This window comes from Phoxinus phoxinus (assembly GCF_949152265.1).
Source record: "Phoxinus phoxinus genome assembly, chromosome: 13".
Taxonomy (NCBI): domain Eukaryota; kingdom Metazoa; phylum Chordata; class Actinopteri; order Cypriniformes; family Leuciscidae; genus Phoxinus; species Phoxinus phoxinus.
In genome coordinates, this window is record NC_136888.1 from 17,951,508 (window position 1) to 17,966,174 (window position 14,667).

The 14,667-nt window shown below is 36.7% G+C and overlaps 1 protein-coding gene across 2 annotated transcripts in view; it reads right to left on the minus strand.

Moving 5' to 3' along the window:
* Nucleotides 1-14,667, minus strand: part of bicc1a (BicC family RNA binding protein 1a) — a 34,057-nt gene that overhangs the window by 14,419 nt on the left and 4,971 nt on the right. For both annotated transcript variants that reach the window (XM_079633246.1, XM_079633247.1), the window contains exons 2-3: nucleotides 10,599-10,645; nucleotides 2,126-2,195 (exon numbers count right to left, since the gene is read on the minus strand). In XM_079633246.1, the coding sequence (XP_079489372.1) occupies nucleotides 2,126-2,195; nucleotides 10,599-10,645 (117 nt within the window). The remainder of the gene's footprint in view (nucleotides 1-2,125; nucleotides 2,196-10,598; nucleotides 10,646-14,667) is intronic.

The window sequence follows — 14,667 nt, forward strand, 5'->3', positions numbered from 1 at the left end:
AATATTTTGTAACATTATAAAAGCATTTACCGTCACTTTTGATCAATTTAATGTGTCCTTGTTGAAAAAATTTATTAATTTCTTTCAAAAACAAAAATCTTACTGAGCCCAAACTTATGAATCGTAGTTTATATAAAACAATAAAGCCAAAACAATCTCTGTTACCTTAAATTATCCATTTATCAAAGCCACTTTGAAACAATCTACATTGTTAAAAGCGCTATATAAATGAAGATGACTTGACTTGATATATTCATATACAAACACACATAGACACGGTGGCTGAACATGACTTCAACCAAGTCATTTATTCGTGTTGTAAACCAAACTGTCTGGTCTCTCTACACTCCAGTTGAGAGTGATTTTGTTTTGTCTGACAGCCTCATTTAAAAGTGCTTTACTGACTCAGGACAGAGTGGAACAGACATCTCTCAGATTGATAACATCTGTTACAGAGGCCGAAACATATAAGAAGGAGAAAAGAGAGAGAAAATTAGAAAACAGTTGAGACCTGGGAAAGTAAAATATAGTTTAGCATGTGAGTCTAACCGTTAACCCTAACAGTGACCATCATTTAGAACAAGATCAACAGGGGACTTTACAGAAAGCAGTACAGAGAAGGAAATCTGCAGAGATGAAAAGAAAGAGAGATCTTGGGCACATCCAAAATGACTGATTCTGAAGAAATATGGTACATATGTCAGAATGATATGCATGCACATTTGAATTATTTTAAATTTACAACAAATTACCAACAAATTAACTGTTTTAACAGATTTCTAGCAAATAAATGGTCCACAAATTTATTTTGGGGGCACCAGACAATATGGCAGATGTCTTGGACTTGATACTTAGGCCTAGAGACGTGAACGCAAAAGTAAAAGTTTGCGGCCGGTTACCAATATCATTTTATAAATGTTAATTCAAAGTCAGTTATGATTAATTTAGACGAGCAAAAGTGTCCAATTTATGCTGGTGATCTTTCCATGGTAGCCCCCATGAGGTGACCTGCATCATTTCAAATAAATCAGCATTCACTAGGATACTGATAAGACAGTCTTCATCTTATGGGAGTGTACATGATTTCGAGCAGGATTATTATTATTATTAATTTCTTTTGGGGTTTTAAAAAGAAATATTACTGAGTGGAAGGTGAAATGAACCTCCAAAAACACACTCTTTGAGTCTTTGTCATGTGTCAATGAGCCACATAAAGAAAAATGTGTGCAAACGTGCACACAGGCAGACAGATATGCACAAAATCAGCTTCACAAAATATTAGCTACAAAAGTACATTCATATATATCGTCAGTTACATGGAAAAGCACAAATGAAGAGCCTGTCATCTTTTGAACAAGACTGGCCTGTCTTTTAAACATTCAAGGTAGCAAAAAACATTAACTTCTTTAGAGAGACCTAATCCATCCAGCTCCATGTCACTTCACCCACACTAGATTTGGTTTTGCCTGGTGTTGCCAGATCCGCTCACATTAATCATTTAGGAAAACTCTTGAGGGCCTGATTACATTCTATGGCTTTTTAAAGCCAACATTTCGGTCTGAACTGTTGCCACAGAAAATTAGAGAACTTACAGACTTGCTATACCTAATCTCTACTACACAATCAGATGTTAGTTTCCATTTACGTTTGATATAAAATGGAAATGTTTTGAAAGCTCACTGCATTTATTTGATCAAAATACAATACAAACAGTAATACTGTGAAATATTATTACCATTTAAAATGCATTTTTTATTTAGTGACAAGATATGCCATGATTTATTCCTCTGTCGTTGCTCCAGTCTTCAGTGTCACATGATCCTTCTAATCACTCTAATGGACCATCACAGACTGTGATGATGCGTTTCCACAGAATTCAACATCGCAAATCTAGTCAAGTTTATCATATTTCATTTTGAATTTGTTTATATACATTTATTTTGCTATACGTTGTTTAAAGACAAAACACGATTGTGATACTGAAAAAAGACAGCAGGATACCAACTGAATATAACCATATTCTATGTTAGACACGGCTACTTGTGAACAGATTGTAAGTTTATGCTGTGTGACTAGCGCAGAGACTTCTGCCATAACTACTGTCTGTATGTGTGCGTGTGTATACCTTTTTTGGACTTTGCTCCAATCTTCAGTTTGGACGGCCAGGCAATCTGAGTGTTTGTTTCATCCATGACCTTTAACACAAAAAATTAACATGAGTGGATGGAAATGCAATGTAAAACACTCAAATATGCATTAAAAACACATAGGCTTGCTACGCTAAATATTAGCACATGTTTTGTCATTCTCAAACAAACACACAAGAACTTTTTCAGTTATGCTAAAATATTCACACTGACAGAAATGTTCAGGCTGTTTTAACAGAGGTCTTACAATCATCGCTCTTCTCTGGCTAAAACATGCCCTACTTTCTCAGTTTCACACACAAATACACACAGCTGGCTCAAAAACCTGTGAAACATGTAACAGCCAGTTGGCAGCGAGCCTTTGACAGGCCTAGCGTGCTAACCAGTAGCATATGTGAAGGAAAAGAGAGAAAAAGCAAGAATGGTAATGTGTTTTGTGTCCATATAAAATACACAAAAGAGAAACTTATGGTAATTTGCAAGCTACATGAATATACAGGTTCAAGGTTTTAGAAAACTCTGCCATGATTTTGCCAGGAGCTCAATCCTCCACTGGAAGAAGGCAGAGTGCTTCACTATTTTTAGTGGTTTTGTCTTTCATGTAAATTCATTTTTTAGAGAAAACCGCAACTTTGGAAACACACTCCTTTGTCTCTATAGAAAACACATTTCTTTACCCGTTTTGCGGCACACTGTCTATCTTCGTGTCTTTAAAAACCTCTTGGCTTTCATGGTCAGCAAGGCTTTACTGTACAGCAGTTCTCATGAGAAGTTTTGGCAACAAACCCAATTTCTTTCAGGAAAAAAAATCTGAGCATGAAACTGCAGCAATTATATAGATATATAAAAAAAAAACGGTGTAGTTTTCCACAGGAACTTTAGGAGAATCTCAGCCTCTGGGCTAATACTAACTAGACTTTATTTATTTTAAATAAACGTGGCATAGATTTGCACCTGCTCCTCAGACAGAGGACTGTATAATAAGCAGTCATTTAGGCTACTGACTTAATTGCTCATTTATTGTAAACTGGCCACAGTAGTGAACTGAAGACGGCATACGGAAGTAAACATGCAGGCACTGAAGTCAGCACTTACATATGCATTTCTAAGGTGATGTGCTTCGGAAGCTAGTGAATTTGTACAGAGATAAAAAAAGACGCAGACGAGGAAGAGAAGGAACGTTTTTTTGTGTATAGTTTTCCGTCTAGTTTTGGTTGTATAGAGCCGTCACCGTAATACTCATGAGTATAACAGCTCACTGACCGCCCCTCTATGACTAACTTCGCTGCCAACTTCTATGTTTTACAGAGTGACAAAAGTTACAGTATGTTAAATCTTTGAAATTACTCCCATCAGTGCAGAATTGTAACGAATGTCGATCTATTGTAAATACGTCAAGTGACGTAAAAGTCGCATTCATTCCGATGTGACTGTTCAGACTGATGTCGCTCGCATTGCAAAAACATCAGACCTGTCTCTGTATTCGGACCACATATTGAAAGCTATGTTCAGACTGCAAGTAAAAGTGGCCCAAATCGGATTTTTTCGGATGTGACTCAGATCTGTTTTTCTCATGACAGTGTGAACGGCACAAACCACATAGAATCTGATCTTTTCAATTCCGATTTTTGCCACTTCCATAAGTGGTCCTGAATCCGATAGAGGACAGAAATTTTGCAATGCGACCTCAGTCTGAACAGTCATATTGGAATTCATGGACTTTTACGTCACTCTAAGGCCCCGTTTACACGTACATGGTTATTTTGAAAAACGGAGACATTTGCCTTCGGTTGTGCCCCTCGTTTACACGCAAACGGAGAATTCTCCTCTGAAAACGATTCTTTCTAAAAACTCCGGCCAGAGTGGAGATTTTGGAAAACTCTGTTTGCACGTTTGCATGTAAACTTAGAAACACAGAGTTTTAGGCAGCGACGTCACAGTATGTGACTATTTTCGGGATTCTGGTTGGCTAACATGGGCTTGAGCTTCTCGTTACACTGCCACCTACAGGTTTGGCATGCTCTTGACGGCATATACACGGGTTCGTGTGCACAGGGTTATTTTTGAAAACAAAGAGGGGTGAAATGTCCGTTTATGAAAATAGCCGTCCACGTGTAAACGTAGCCTAAAGCACATGTCAAACTCCGCTTCTAGAGGGCCACTGTCCTATAGAGTCAGTGTAGCTCCAAAACACCTGCCTAGAAGTTTCTAGTAATCCGAAAGACCTTGATTAGTCGGTTCAGGTGTGTTTAATTTGGGTTAGAGCTAAACTCCACAGGACAGTGGCCCGCAGGAACTGAGATTGACACCCCTGCATCTAGAGCTACATTCGTCACAATTATGTGCTCATCATGGGAGACACTTCAAAGATTTTACATACCCAAAGTTATCAAGACAGTTACGAAAGGTAGTCAGTGGATAAACAGTGATGTGTCAGAACTAATATATATTAGTACTATATACAGGCAAAACACAAGGGCTCGTATCATAAATGTTTTAAAACTGCACTCTTTTTTTGCATCCTCGTCCTTGTTTTTTATATTGCCTGCACATAAATTCACTGGCTTCCGTGGCAGATCACACTTTAAATAAATGTGTAATCACTTACTTTAATGTACTTCAAGTTTGCTTCCATATGACAGCGTGCTGCTTGACGTTTTTTTATTGTTTTTTTGTACATGTGGGTCACTCCAGTATCATGATCTGTTCACACTACAATGTGAACCGCTATACAAAAACAAAAAATGTTGGATCAGGGTCACAAAGAATTTTATCTTACCACTAGGAGTACTCCTAAATCGCACTAAAAGATTTTAGCTAGGAGTGTTCTCTTAAAAGTTATTCACAACGCCTTTCAGACCTACTCTTAGTAAGGAAAAATGACAACTCCTAAACTAAGAGTGAGTCTTCGTTGCTATGGATGACGTCAATTATCATGCAATGATCACGGTGATTGGTTGTTAGATGACAGGGCCATCATGCGGAACATAACACAGACGCACCAAATCATGGAATTACGACATCTATATATGTCTGTGGCCTACAAAACAAAAAAAAAGTCATCGAAATGCATATATATTAATGACATGTTTGTGCAGGCCCCAGTGAAGTGTAATTCTAAAATGGCAGAGAGAGAGAGACAGAGAAAAGTTGTGAATTAAATTAAATCAAATCAAGGTAGCCTAATACCCTAATGAAAACCGCCACTTGCCTAATAATGAAAAACGACACTTGCATTAACACTTGCTTGGTTAATTGACATATTAGCCTAAATAGACTACTTAAAGCAAGGAAATATTGCTCCTATTTAAGTAATGTAATAGTTGAATGACGGTGGATTATGAACTCGCCAAAACGGAAAAGAAAGCCCAACTGGACGAAGGATCAGTTACTGCTGCTGGCCCAGTTGGTGCTGAAAAATAAAAGGGAAATTCGGCACTGGGATACAACATCGAGAATTGTGAAGTTTGCATCGAACACAATCTGGGTATTGATGGAGTGGGTTTTCTTTCTATTCACAAACACGTCCTCATCCTGACGTGGTGCAATTATTTTAATATGTGTCCCGTCTATAGCACCGACCACTCCGGGCACACCGGCAATATCCATAAAGCTGGCTTTGTTTCTTTGGAGTTGGCGAATGTCCAAAGGAAAACTTATGAACTGTCGAATAATATGGGGTCTACAGAGTGCATTGATGGTTTGGTGGATGGATCTGCTTACCGATGGCTGGGATATCGCTAGATCGTCGGCATTACACAATTGCATTTTCCCCGTTGCCAGGTAGCGAAGTGTTATCAAACATTTCAATTCGGCACTGATTGGGTTGTAGCGATTAGTTGGTGCTGTTATTGCATCCCTCACAAGATCCACAACAATCAGTATTCCCTCACGGTTAAGGCGGTGTCTTTGTAATAACTCCGTGTCATTGACTGTCTCCAACACACTGTGTCGCGTGGCGATTTTAAGATCCTTTGTGAATAGGTCTTAGTGAGTTAGGAGTCCCAGACTTAGGTGCTACTTTTAGGGCTAAAATGCTTCGTGAATTACTCTTAGTGAAAAAAATGAGCAGTCCTAAAGTTAGGAGTGACACGCCCATTATTTTTACGCCAATTAATTCGCCAGTTAGGAGCTACTTTTAGCCTTAAAATTCTTTGTGAATACGGCCCCTGAGCATTAAATTGGAACTGAACACTAAGGCTCGCACTGTAAACGTAGCCAAACTGGCCCAAATCAGAATATATTGAAAATCATGAAAATAGTTACAAGTGGTTTGTGCTGTTCAGTCTGTTATGAAAAAATAATAATATCGGATTTGGGCCACTTTTGCCTGCAATATGAATGTATTCGCATTCATACACCACACAATCTCTTCAATGGACCTTAAAAATGGCGGGCAGAAGTGAGTGATGTCATAAGACAGTTGCGATCATGCACTTATTGCATGTTTACACCCAAGCCTGCGCATGCTCGTGCTTAAACTGGGAACATTCAGTCTCACGTGCTATTCTAAAATTTACGGCCCATACTTTTCCAGGTTTCATTAGTCTTGGACCAGCGGTTCAACAGCAGGCTTCAGTTTTTATTTTGTTTTGACACCCTAAAGGACAAAAGAACATGAGAATGTTTTTTTTTAACTTAGGGGAACAAGTTTATTAATCTCTCCAGATCTTCTTAAGTCTGTAAATTACACGCACAGCTGTGACACATCCTGTGATTTAGAGTTGTGAAATTACGGCTTGAAAACAGCAAAGTTCAGCAAAGCTACAATAAAACAGCAATGTTCACATCCTTGATATAGTGTGCCTGAATGAAGCTTGCATTTACTTCTATATTACAACATCCAAAAACATTACAAACAACTTTACCATTCCACAATTCTTCTGACTAATGTTTTCTGTCTTTGGCTTTATGAAATTACAAGCATTTTCAAAGAGTCCAAAATTCAGGGTATCATGCTTGATTCTGCATCATACTGCATATGTGACATGATGAACAAAAAAGCTACATCTTATGTATTTGATCATGTGTTTTTATGTCTTGCAAACATAACCACAGATTTTCCGAATGTATTGTACCATGTTGGTAAAAATTCTGCTGATTTAAAAGGTCACCAATGTAACAATATGTAACTAGCTAACATAGCAAAACTGCAATAAACATTTTTTTTATATACAATAATACCAAATATAATAATTATTTTATATTTTATTAATATTATAATTGTAAATAATAGTCATAATTATTATTATTATATTTTTTCTTGCAGTTTTATACACACTACAGTTCAAAAGTTTGGTGTTAGTAAGATTTTTTTTATGTTTTTGTCTTTTTTAATAAATTCAGCATTGGTGATATTTTTATAAAATTATTATATTACTAATTTTATCCAAAGTCACTTGTAGACACTAGAAACTAGCCACTTGTAAGCTAAAACCAATGTAACTTTATGACTGCAGCAGTACAGTAGTAGCAGCATATTTGCTAGTCTGTACTTTCCGTTAAGCAATGCAACAACGTCAAACCGCTCTACACCGATGGCCTTGAACCAAACGAAGACACAATCAAACATGCCTGAAGGAAAACTGAACATTTCAGATGGGATGAAAAGGTGACCGGTGCTTAAAGTTTGTACAGGCAGAGAGCCAAATCCCATTTCCATTCTGTGTGTTTGTGTTGTGCTGCAACGCTGCTGTGCATTCTATAGGTCTTTATTCCCGACCTGCTCTCACTTTCTCTCTTGGCTGCTTTCTTTGGCTCCGCTCTGCAGATGAGGGAGATTTCTGACAGACCACACAGCAGTTTTGGGGTTTGCGGTTTATTTTTGTGACAGACCAGCACATACCTCTCAAATGGGTCAGACGATTTCAGAAAAATTGGGTTAGCTATACATTTGAAAATGTTACTTTCCTATTCCCCCACACCCAATATCATCCTGTCACAGGAATGTACGCTCACCGTTAACAGGAGAAAGAGTTTAAAACAGCTTCAAAGTACCAGAGTCGCACAATCTCTGATCTTCATAGAGTCATTAAAAATGGGCACAGTGATGGAGAGCTGAGTGTTTATGTTTGACAAATGATGTGTATGAGAGAGTGCACGTGAAAGAGCATGTGTATAGAGATCTGCTTCCTGTTTCCTTTGTTGATTCAGCTGAGGAGCACTCAGGAGAACAAGCAAAGAAAAGAGGTGTGAGGAGGAGAAAAGGAGGGAAACCGAACAAGGGAAGGGTTGGGAAAGCCTTTACTTTCAATGGAGGCTAAACTGCACAGGTGTGCACTCTGAAATAAATAAAACACAAATCCATGACAAACACTGCAATATATTTACTGCTCTGTAAGATGGGCTCTTCGTGGCACATTAGGAATTAAAGGGATAATCCACCCAAAAACATTTCTGTCATAATTTACTCACCTTAATGTTGTTCTAAAGCTTTATGACTTCTTTTTTCATTGGGAACCAAACAACATTGGAGCCCATTGACTTCCATTGTAATAAGAAAAAAAAACCAGACATTTCTCAAAATATATGTTGCAAAAAAGCCTTGGAACAACATGAGGGCGAGTAAATGATGACAGAATTAAAATTTTGGGGTCAACTAGTTCTTTAACATAGTGTTTGGTTTGACAGACTGACATTTTTATTATATAAAATCACCATTCAAAAGTTTGGGATCAATAAGATTTATATTCTAGTAAGTAATTAATACCTAAATGATCAAAAGTGAACTTTTAAACTTTCTATTCATAAAAGAATCCTAAAATAATTGACATTTAAAGTGATTTTAAAAGTATATTAAAATAGAAAAGTTATTTTAAATATTTGTAATAAAAAAATTACATTTATAAAAATTGAATAAATAATACATTAAAAAATATATTTTTCAAAATATTGTTTTACAAACCTAAGCTTTTGAACAGTATTGTATATATTAGTATTATTAAGAAAAGCATCTCAAGCATCAGATTGTTAAATAATTAAATGGAAAAAAATTAAGCAAGCATAAAAAATGCTCACATACGAATGAACATAAATCACAGTAACATATGCACCTAAATAAACCAGAGAGAGAGAAAAAAAAAAGTTGTATCCAGAGCTTGTCTCCTTAAAATAATCTAAAAAAGAGCTCCAAGATTTCAAGAAAAGATCGGGTTTCATTCTAACTCCAAATTTAGTATTGTATATTTATTTGACATTTATTGATATTGAAACGGTAATTATGCCAGCAGAAGTGTAATTCTCTGTCATGTTAGATTCTGTTGAAATCTAACATGAAATCATATTTTGTGAATTTTGAGTAAATGCAACAGTAAAAGTACAGTGAAGAGACTGGCAGAGACTACCACTGTGGTGATGTTTGAGAAAAAAATAATGATGGAGATTGGAGAGACGGACACAGAGACAGAGATTGGCATAATATCAATCACTTCACTGCAGGGAAGGGAAATTCAACAAAAGTTTTAATCACTGAAATGATTACTCTCAACTGCCTACCACCCGCTAACAAATACCACCCATGTCACCACTATAAAAATGATCAGACATTTGTGTGTTTCCTCCATTTATCTTTGCTTGTGGCTGATTTTAAGAAAACCACCATCAAATAGACACCGCCTGACAGGACAAAACAGCGACAACCGCTGGACAGAACAAAGTTGCTGCTCCTCCTTTTTTGATAATCCCTTTCATTTTGATGTACGTCATAATGATCTGCCACTACTTCTGTTTCATTGGGACTTAAAAAAAAAACTTCACATACAGGCCAATCCGCAAACTGACAATAAAGTGATCCTTGCGTCTGCATTGTTTACACATGATACATGAAGAACAGAATCATCAAGTCTGCTGGTATTTGATCTCTAACAAAGATTCATTCTCTGCTAGACATTATTGCAAACATGACAGTCATACAAGAAAATAATATACATATAAAGAGGATACATATACCATTTTAGACTGCCTGAGAACTGGCATTTACAAATAAAAGATTACCACAGAAGTTTCCTGGATCAACCATGGAAAGACAGCAAAAGTGCAAGTGAGGACAGAAACCAGTGATCATATCAATACTGCAACCAGAGTAGTGCTGTTCATAGACTATATGCAAACCTCAATCGTCTGAGCCAAACCAAGAATATTTTGACAATTTCATTGGCCCTTGTTATCTCTGTTTATTAGAAACCTAAGCAGGGATAATTGTTTGGACCAAATCAGTCATCATTCTGAATCGGCCCCTTCATCGACCATCTTTTGTCAGGTTTATTATGCATTTAAAGAAGCCTTACCACAAGCTCTCTCTCACACACTAAAAACATGCTAGAAACACCAGCATGCTACTGGAACAGGAATGATGGTTGTGGTTGATTATCTTTTTTTTTAAATACTAACCAAAAGAGCAGGTACACCTGAAATTTCATGGAAATAAGCAAAAATAAACAGATTTATTCTCACCTTCTGAAAAAAATCCTCTCCTCCATTTATCCTCCCCTCACTGGCTGCTGTGTAAGAAAAAGAGAGAGAGAGTTTTACATTACCAATAGCAAGAGAAACTTTATTTCACAATTATTTCTGTTCACTAAATTGTTGAACTTTTTGAATGTTATTTAAGCAATGAGGCATGAGAAGCCATGCTATATTGTGAATTAGTTTTAGGTGCCATTAGGCATAATGTGAGAAGCACAGAAGTTTCAATCCCAGGTTCACATACTTACACAAAGATTTATTCAAACACAACCACAAAACACACACACAAGAATAAGGCAGCAGCATTCTCACAGCCTTCTGAAACTACCGGTAAGTGTATTTCATATGTCACACACATGCTTGTCTTTTACACACACAAGCAGCTGTATGCAAACTCACACTATCATGAGTTATAGCTGACAAAAACACAGATCGTAAATCTTCATAAACACACACTTGCAGAATCCTACACAGGGTTTAATGCTTGCATATGACTTATGCATGTGTAAAACTGATCTTTGACACTAGAAAAAGTCCATTTAAACTAACTACTACAATGATCTAGATCATTTTCTTGACCATTATCAGATTTCGGATCACTTCAATATGTAATACGCAATTAAAGTGTGATTTTAAAGAACTAAAATGTGTAATGACTCAACGTCAGGTGGGATAAAAACATTGGGTTTACAGGAAAATCTGAGAATTTGTTTGCTTTGGTGGGACGCTGGGTCTCCAGATGTTTGGTTTAGATTGTAGTATCATATAAAATTAAACATTCTTGTGTATGTGTCTGCATAGAGAGTGATTTATCTAATAGCACCAAGCCCTTTCCTGCACTTTTCTTTACCTATAACGTTGAAATATGGATTTCATAGAGTTCAGAACAACAAACCCCAAATGGGAGGAAATAAAAGGGTTAGAAATGAGACAATCTTGTCATCTAAACCTCTAGATGACCCTAAAATCACAAGCAAAAGCACATCCACCCATTTCTCCATGAAATTCACTACATTTCCAGATCAAAACAAGGATAGAAAGAGCTACAATTACAAGAAGTTCCCATCTCATTAAACCAAAGTGTTGAACCCACCTTCAAAAATCATTGCACAGACTAGAAACAATGCTGGGATTTATATGGCAATGGTGAAAATTTGAGATTCTTATTGAAAAAGATCCATTTTACACATGGGGTACTTTTTTATCCCTGTGTACACCAAACCCATCTTAAGTGTTTGCTGCCAAAAAAGCTATTTTTTTTGTTTGATCTGACCATAGAACCCGTCCCATTTGAAGTTCCAGTAGTGTCAGTTACTTTTCAAACGTTCTATGGACAGATGAAACAAACAAAAACAAAAAAAGCTTTTTGGCAGCAAACATTTAAGATGAGTTTGGTGCACACAGGGATACAATAGTATCCCATGTGTAAAATGAAATACTCTGCTGGATCTTTAATGCTGTGGGCCTAATTTTCTGCCAGAGGTCCTGGACATCTTGTTCAGATAAATGGCAATGATGGCATCATGGATTCGATCAAATACCAACAGATAAAAAATCTAAACCTGACAATCTCTGCTAGAAATCTTATAACGGGCCATGTTTGGATCTTCCAACAGGACAGTGATCCAAAAATAATCAAAATCAAAACAAAAATGGGTCACTGAGCACAAAACCAAGCATCTGCAATGGCCATCCCAGCCAACCCTATAGAAAATGAGTGGGCTGAACTGAAGAGAAGAAGCGCCAACATGGATCTGGGAATCTGAAGGATCTGGAGAGATTCTGTATGGAGGAATGGTCTCTGATCTCTTGTCGGGTGTTCTCGAAACACATCAGGCATTATAGGAGAAGACTCAGAGCTGTTATCTTGGAAAAAGGAGGTTGCAAAAAGTTTTTAATAAAAGGGGGCAAATACTAGCCTGGCTAACGCCAGACCCAATTCTCGTTGAGACTTGGGTCTGGGAACCACATGTACATTTTCTCGTATTTGAGGCGTGGTTTACGAATGCCCGGCGCCGTTTATTGGGTGCTAAGAATGTCTATCAAATGCGCCTGTACGTGGCTCATAGCCAATCGTTTCCATTATACCAGATGACGTATGTAGAGCGACAGAAATTAGACAAGGAAGAAGACGATGGGTAAGATATTTTTGTGTAAACAATGACGTTCAGCGACTATTGCCGTTTGTGCAAGATAAACATGAGGGTCGAAGGTATATATGGATATAAACAAACTGCTTAGTTGTGTCACATAGATGTCGTCATCGTCTTGCTGCTCCCTCCCCGTTCTGTGATTGGTTCCCTAGATGAGGCGAAAATCTGGTCCATGGTATCCAGACTGCCTTTCAGCGTGAATAAAATCGCGCTGCGCAAAGGCAGTATGGGGAAACCCAGGCTAGGCAAATACAGTAATTGTTCCCAATGTGTTTTGGAGAAAAACATTTATTTCATAATGTGATTTCCCCCCCACTTTCAATTCTTTTACTTCAATAAAAGGTTAGATTTTTGCATAATTTATATTTATATATATATATATATATATATATATATCAAAAGGATAAACAATGCAGATAAAAAATGTTTAAAGCCATATTTGATCATATTTACCAAGGGTGCAAATAATTCTGACCAGCATGTATGTATGTATGTGTATATGTATATATATATATTTTTTTTTTAACAAATTGAATTTTAGACAGACAGACGTTTGTACTGTATTTAATTTTTTATTCTAAACTGTTTTAATTATTCTTATTTCTTTTTATTAATTTAATTTCTTCTATGTAAAGCACTTTGAATTACCATGTGAGACAGACAGACAGACAGAAATAAATGCAGAATTTGTGAAGACAGAGAGTCGTGAGTTCACTTTATGAAGTTGAGAAATCTGAGAAAATCCACTTCACATCTCTCCTATCAGAAGCTGTAAATTGAATTAAGAGTTTTATGAGATGTTTGTACAATGTTTGTACAATGTTGTATCTGTGCAGCACGGATACACATATGGTCACACATCTGTAATGAGTACAGCATGTAACAGATTAACACCTCTGAACTGAATCTGTCCCTATACTAGATACTAGCTATGATACTCACTTTCTAACACACACATCCAATTGAAAACATGTACTGATGCACACACAGAGAAAAATATGAAAATAGCAAGTCTTAAACCAGACAGAATGTTAAATGCAGTGTGTGTGTTGATTTCAGCTCTTTCTTGTGCTCTATTTAGAATGTGGGTCACAAAAACTCCACAGAGTTTGAGTTTCTGCTCTAATGAAACAGCTTCACGCACAGATATAGAGTAGTATTTGATTATAGCACAGCTCCTGTAAACTATGTGTGTGTTAGGAATGTGATGAGTAAGTGAGTTTAAGAACAAAACTGTATAATTTTAGTGTATTTCTCCAGGATAATCTTGGAACTTCCCTTCAACTCCGGAGCTCAGAGAGTGGGCGAGAGGATCAGAAAAACAGACCTACGATACGAGAAAAACAGCGTCTGGATTCAAATCTTACTATTAAGAATTGAAACACTTGTTCTGCAGTCAGAGTGTCACACTCACAGCCTATCTATACCATAATTCAAATGTTTGTGGTTAGTAAGATTTTTTTTTGGACAAAAATTAACATTTAAATTCAACAAGGATGCATTAAATTGATCAAAAGTGACAGTAAAGCCATTTATCTGAAAAAAGTATCACAGTTTCCACAAAATTATTAAGCAGCACAATGTCCTCAACATTGATAATAATAAGAAATGTTTCTTGAGCGGTAAATCAGCATATTAGAAAGATCATGTGACAGTGGAGTAATAGCTGCTATAAATTCACAGGAATAAATGACATTTGAAAAAAAAAAAAAAGTTTTATATAACATTATTTTAAATTGGAATAATATTTCACAATATTACTGAGAAGTAGAGACTTTGTTCAAAAACCATTGAAAAAAATCTTACAGACCGACTCAAAAAGTAGTGCAAGATATAATCTGATTGGTTACGGCAAAGCCTCTCACGACAGGAAACATGAATCACGCTACATATAAGCACAGCCC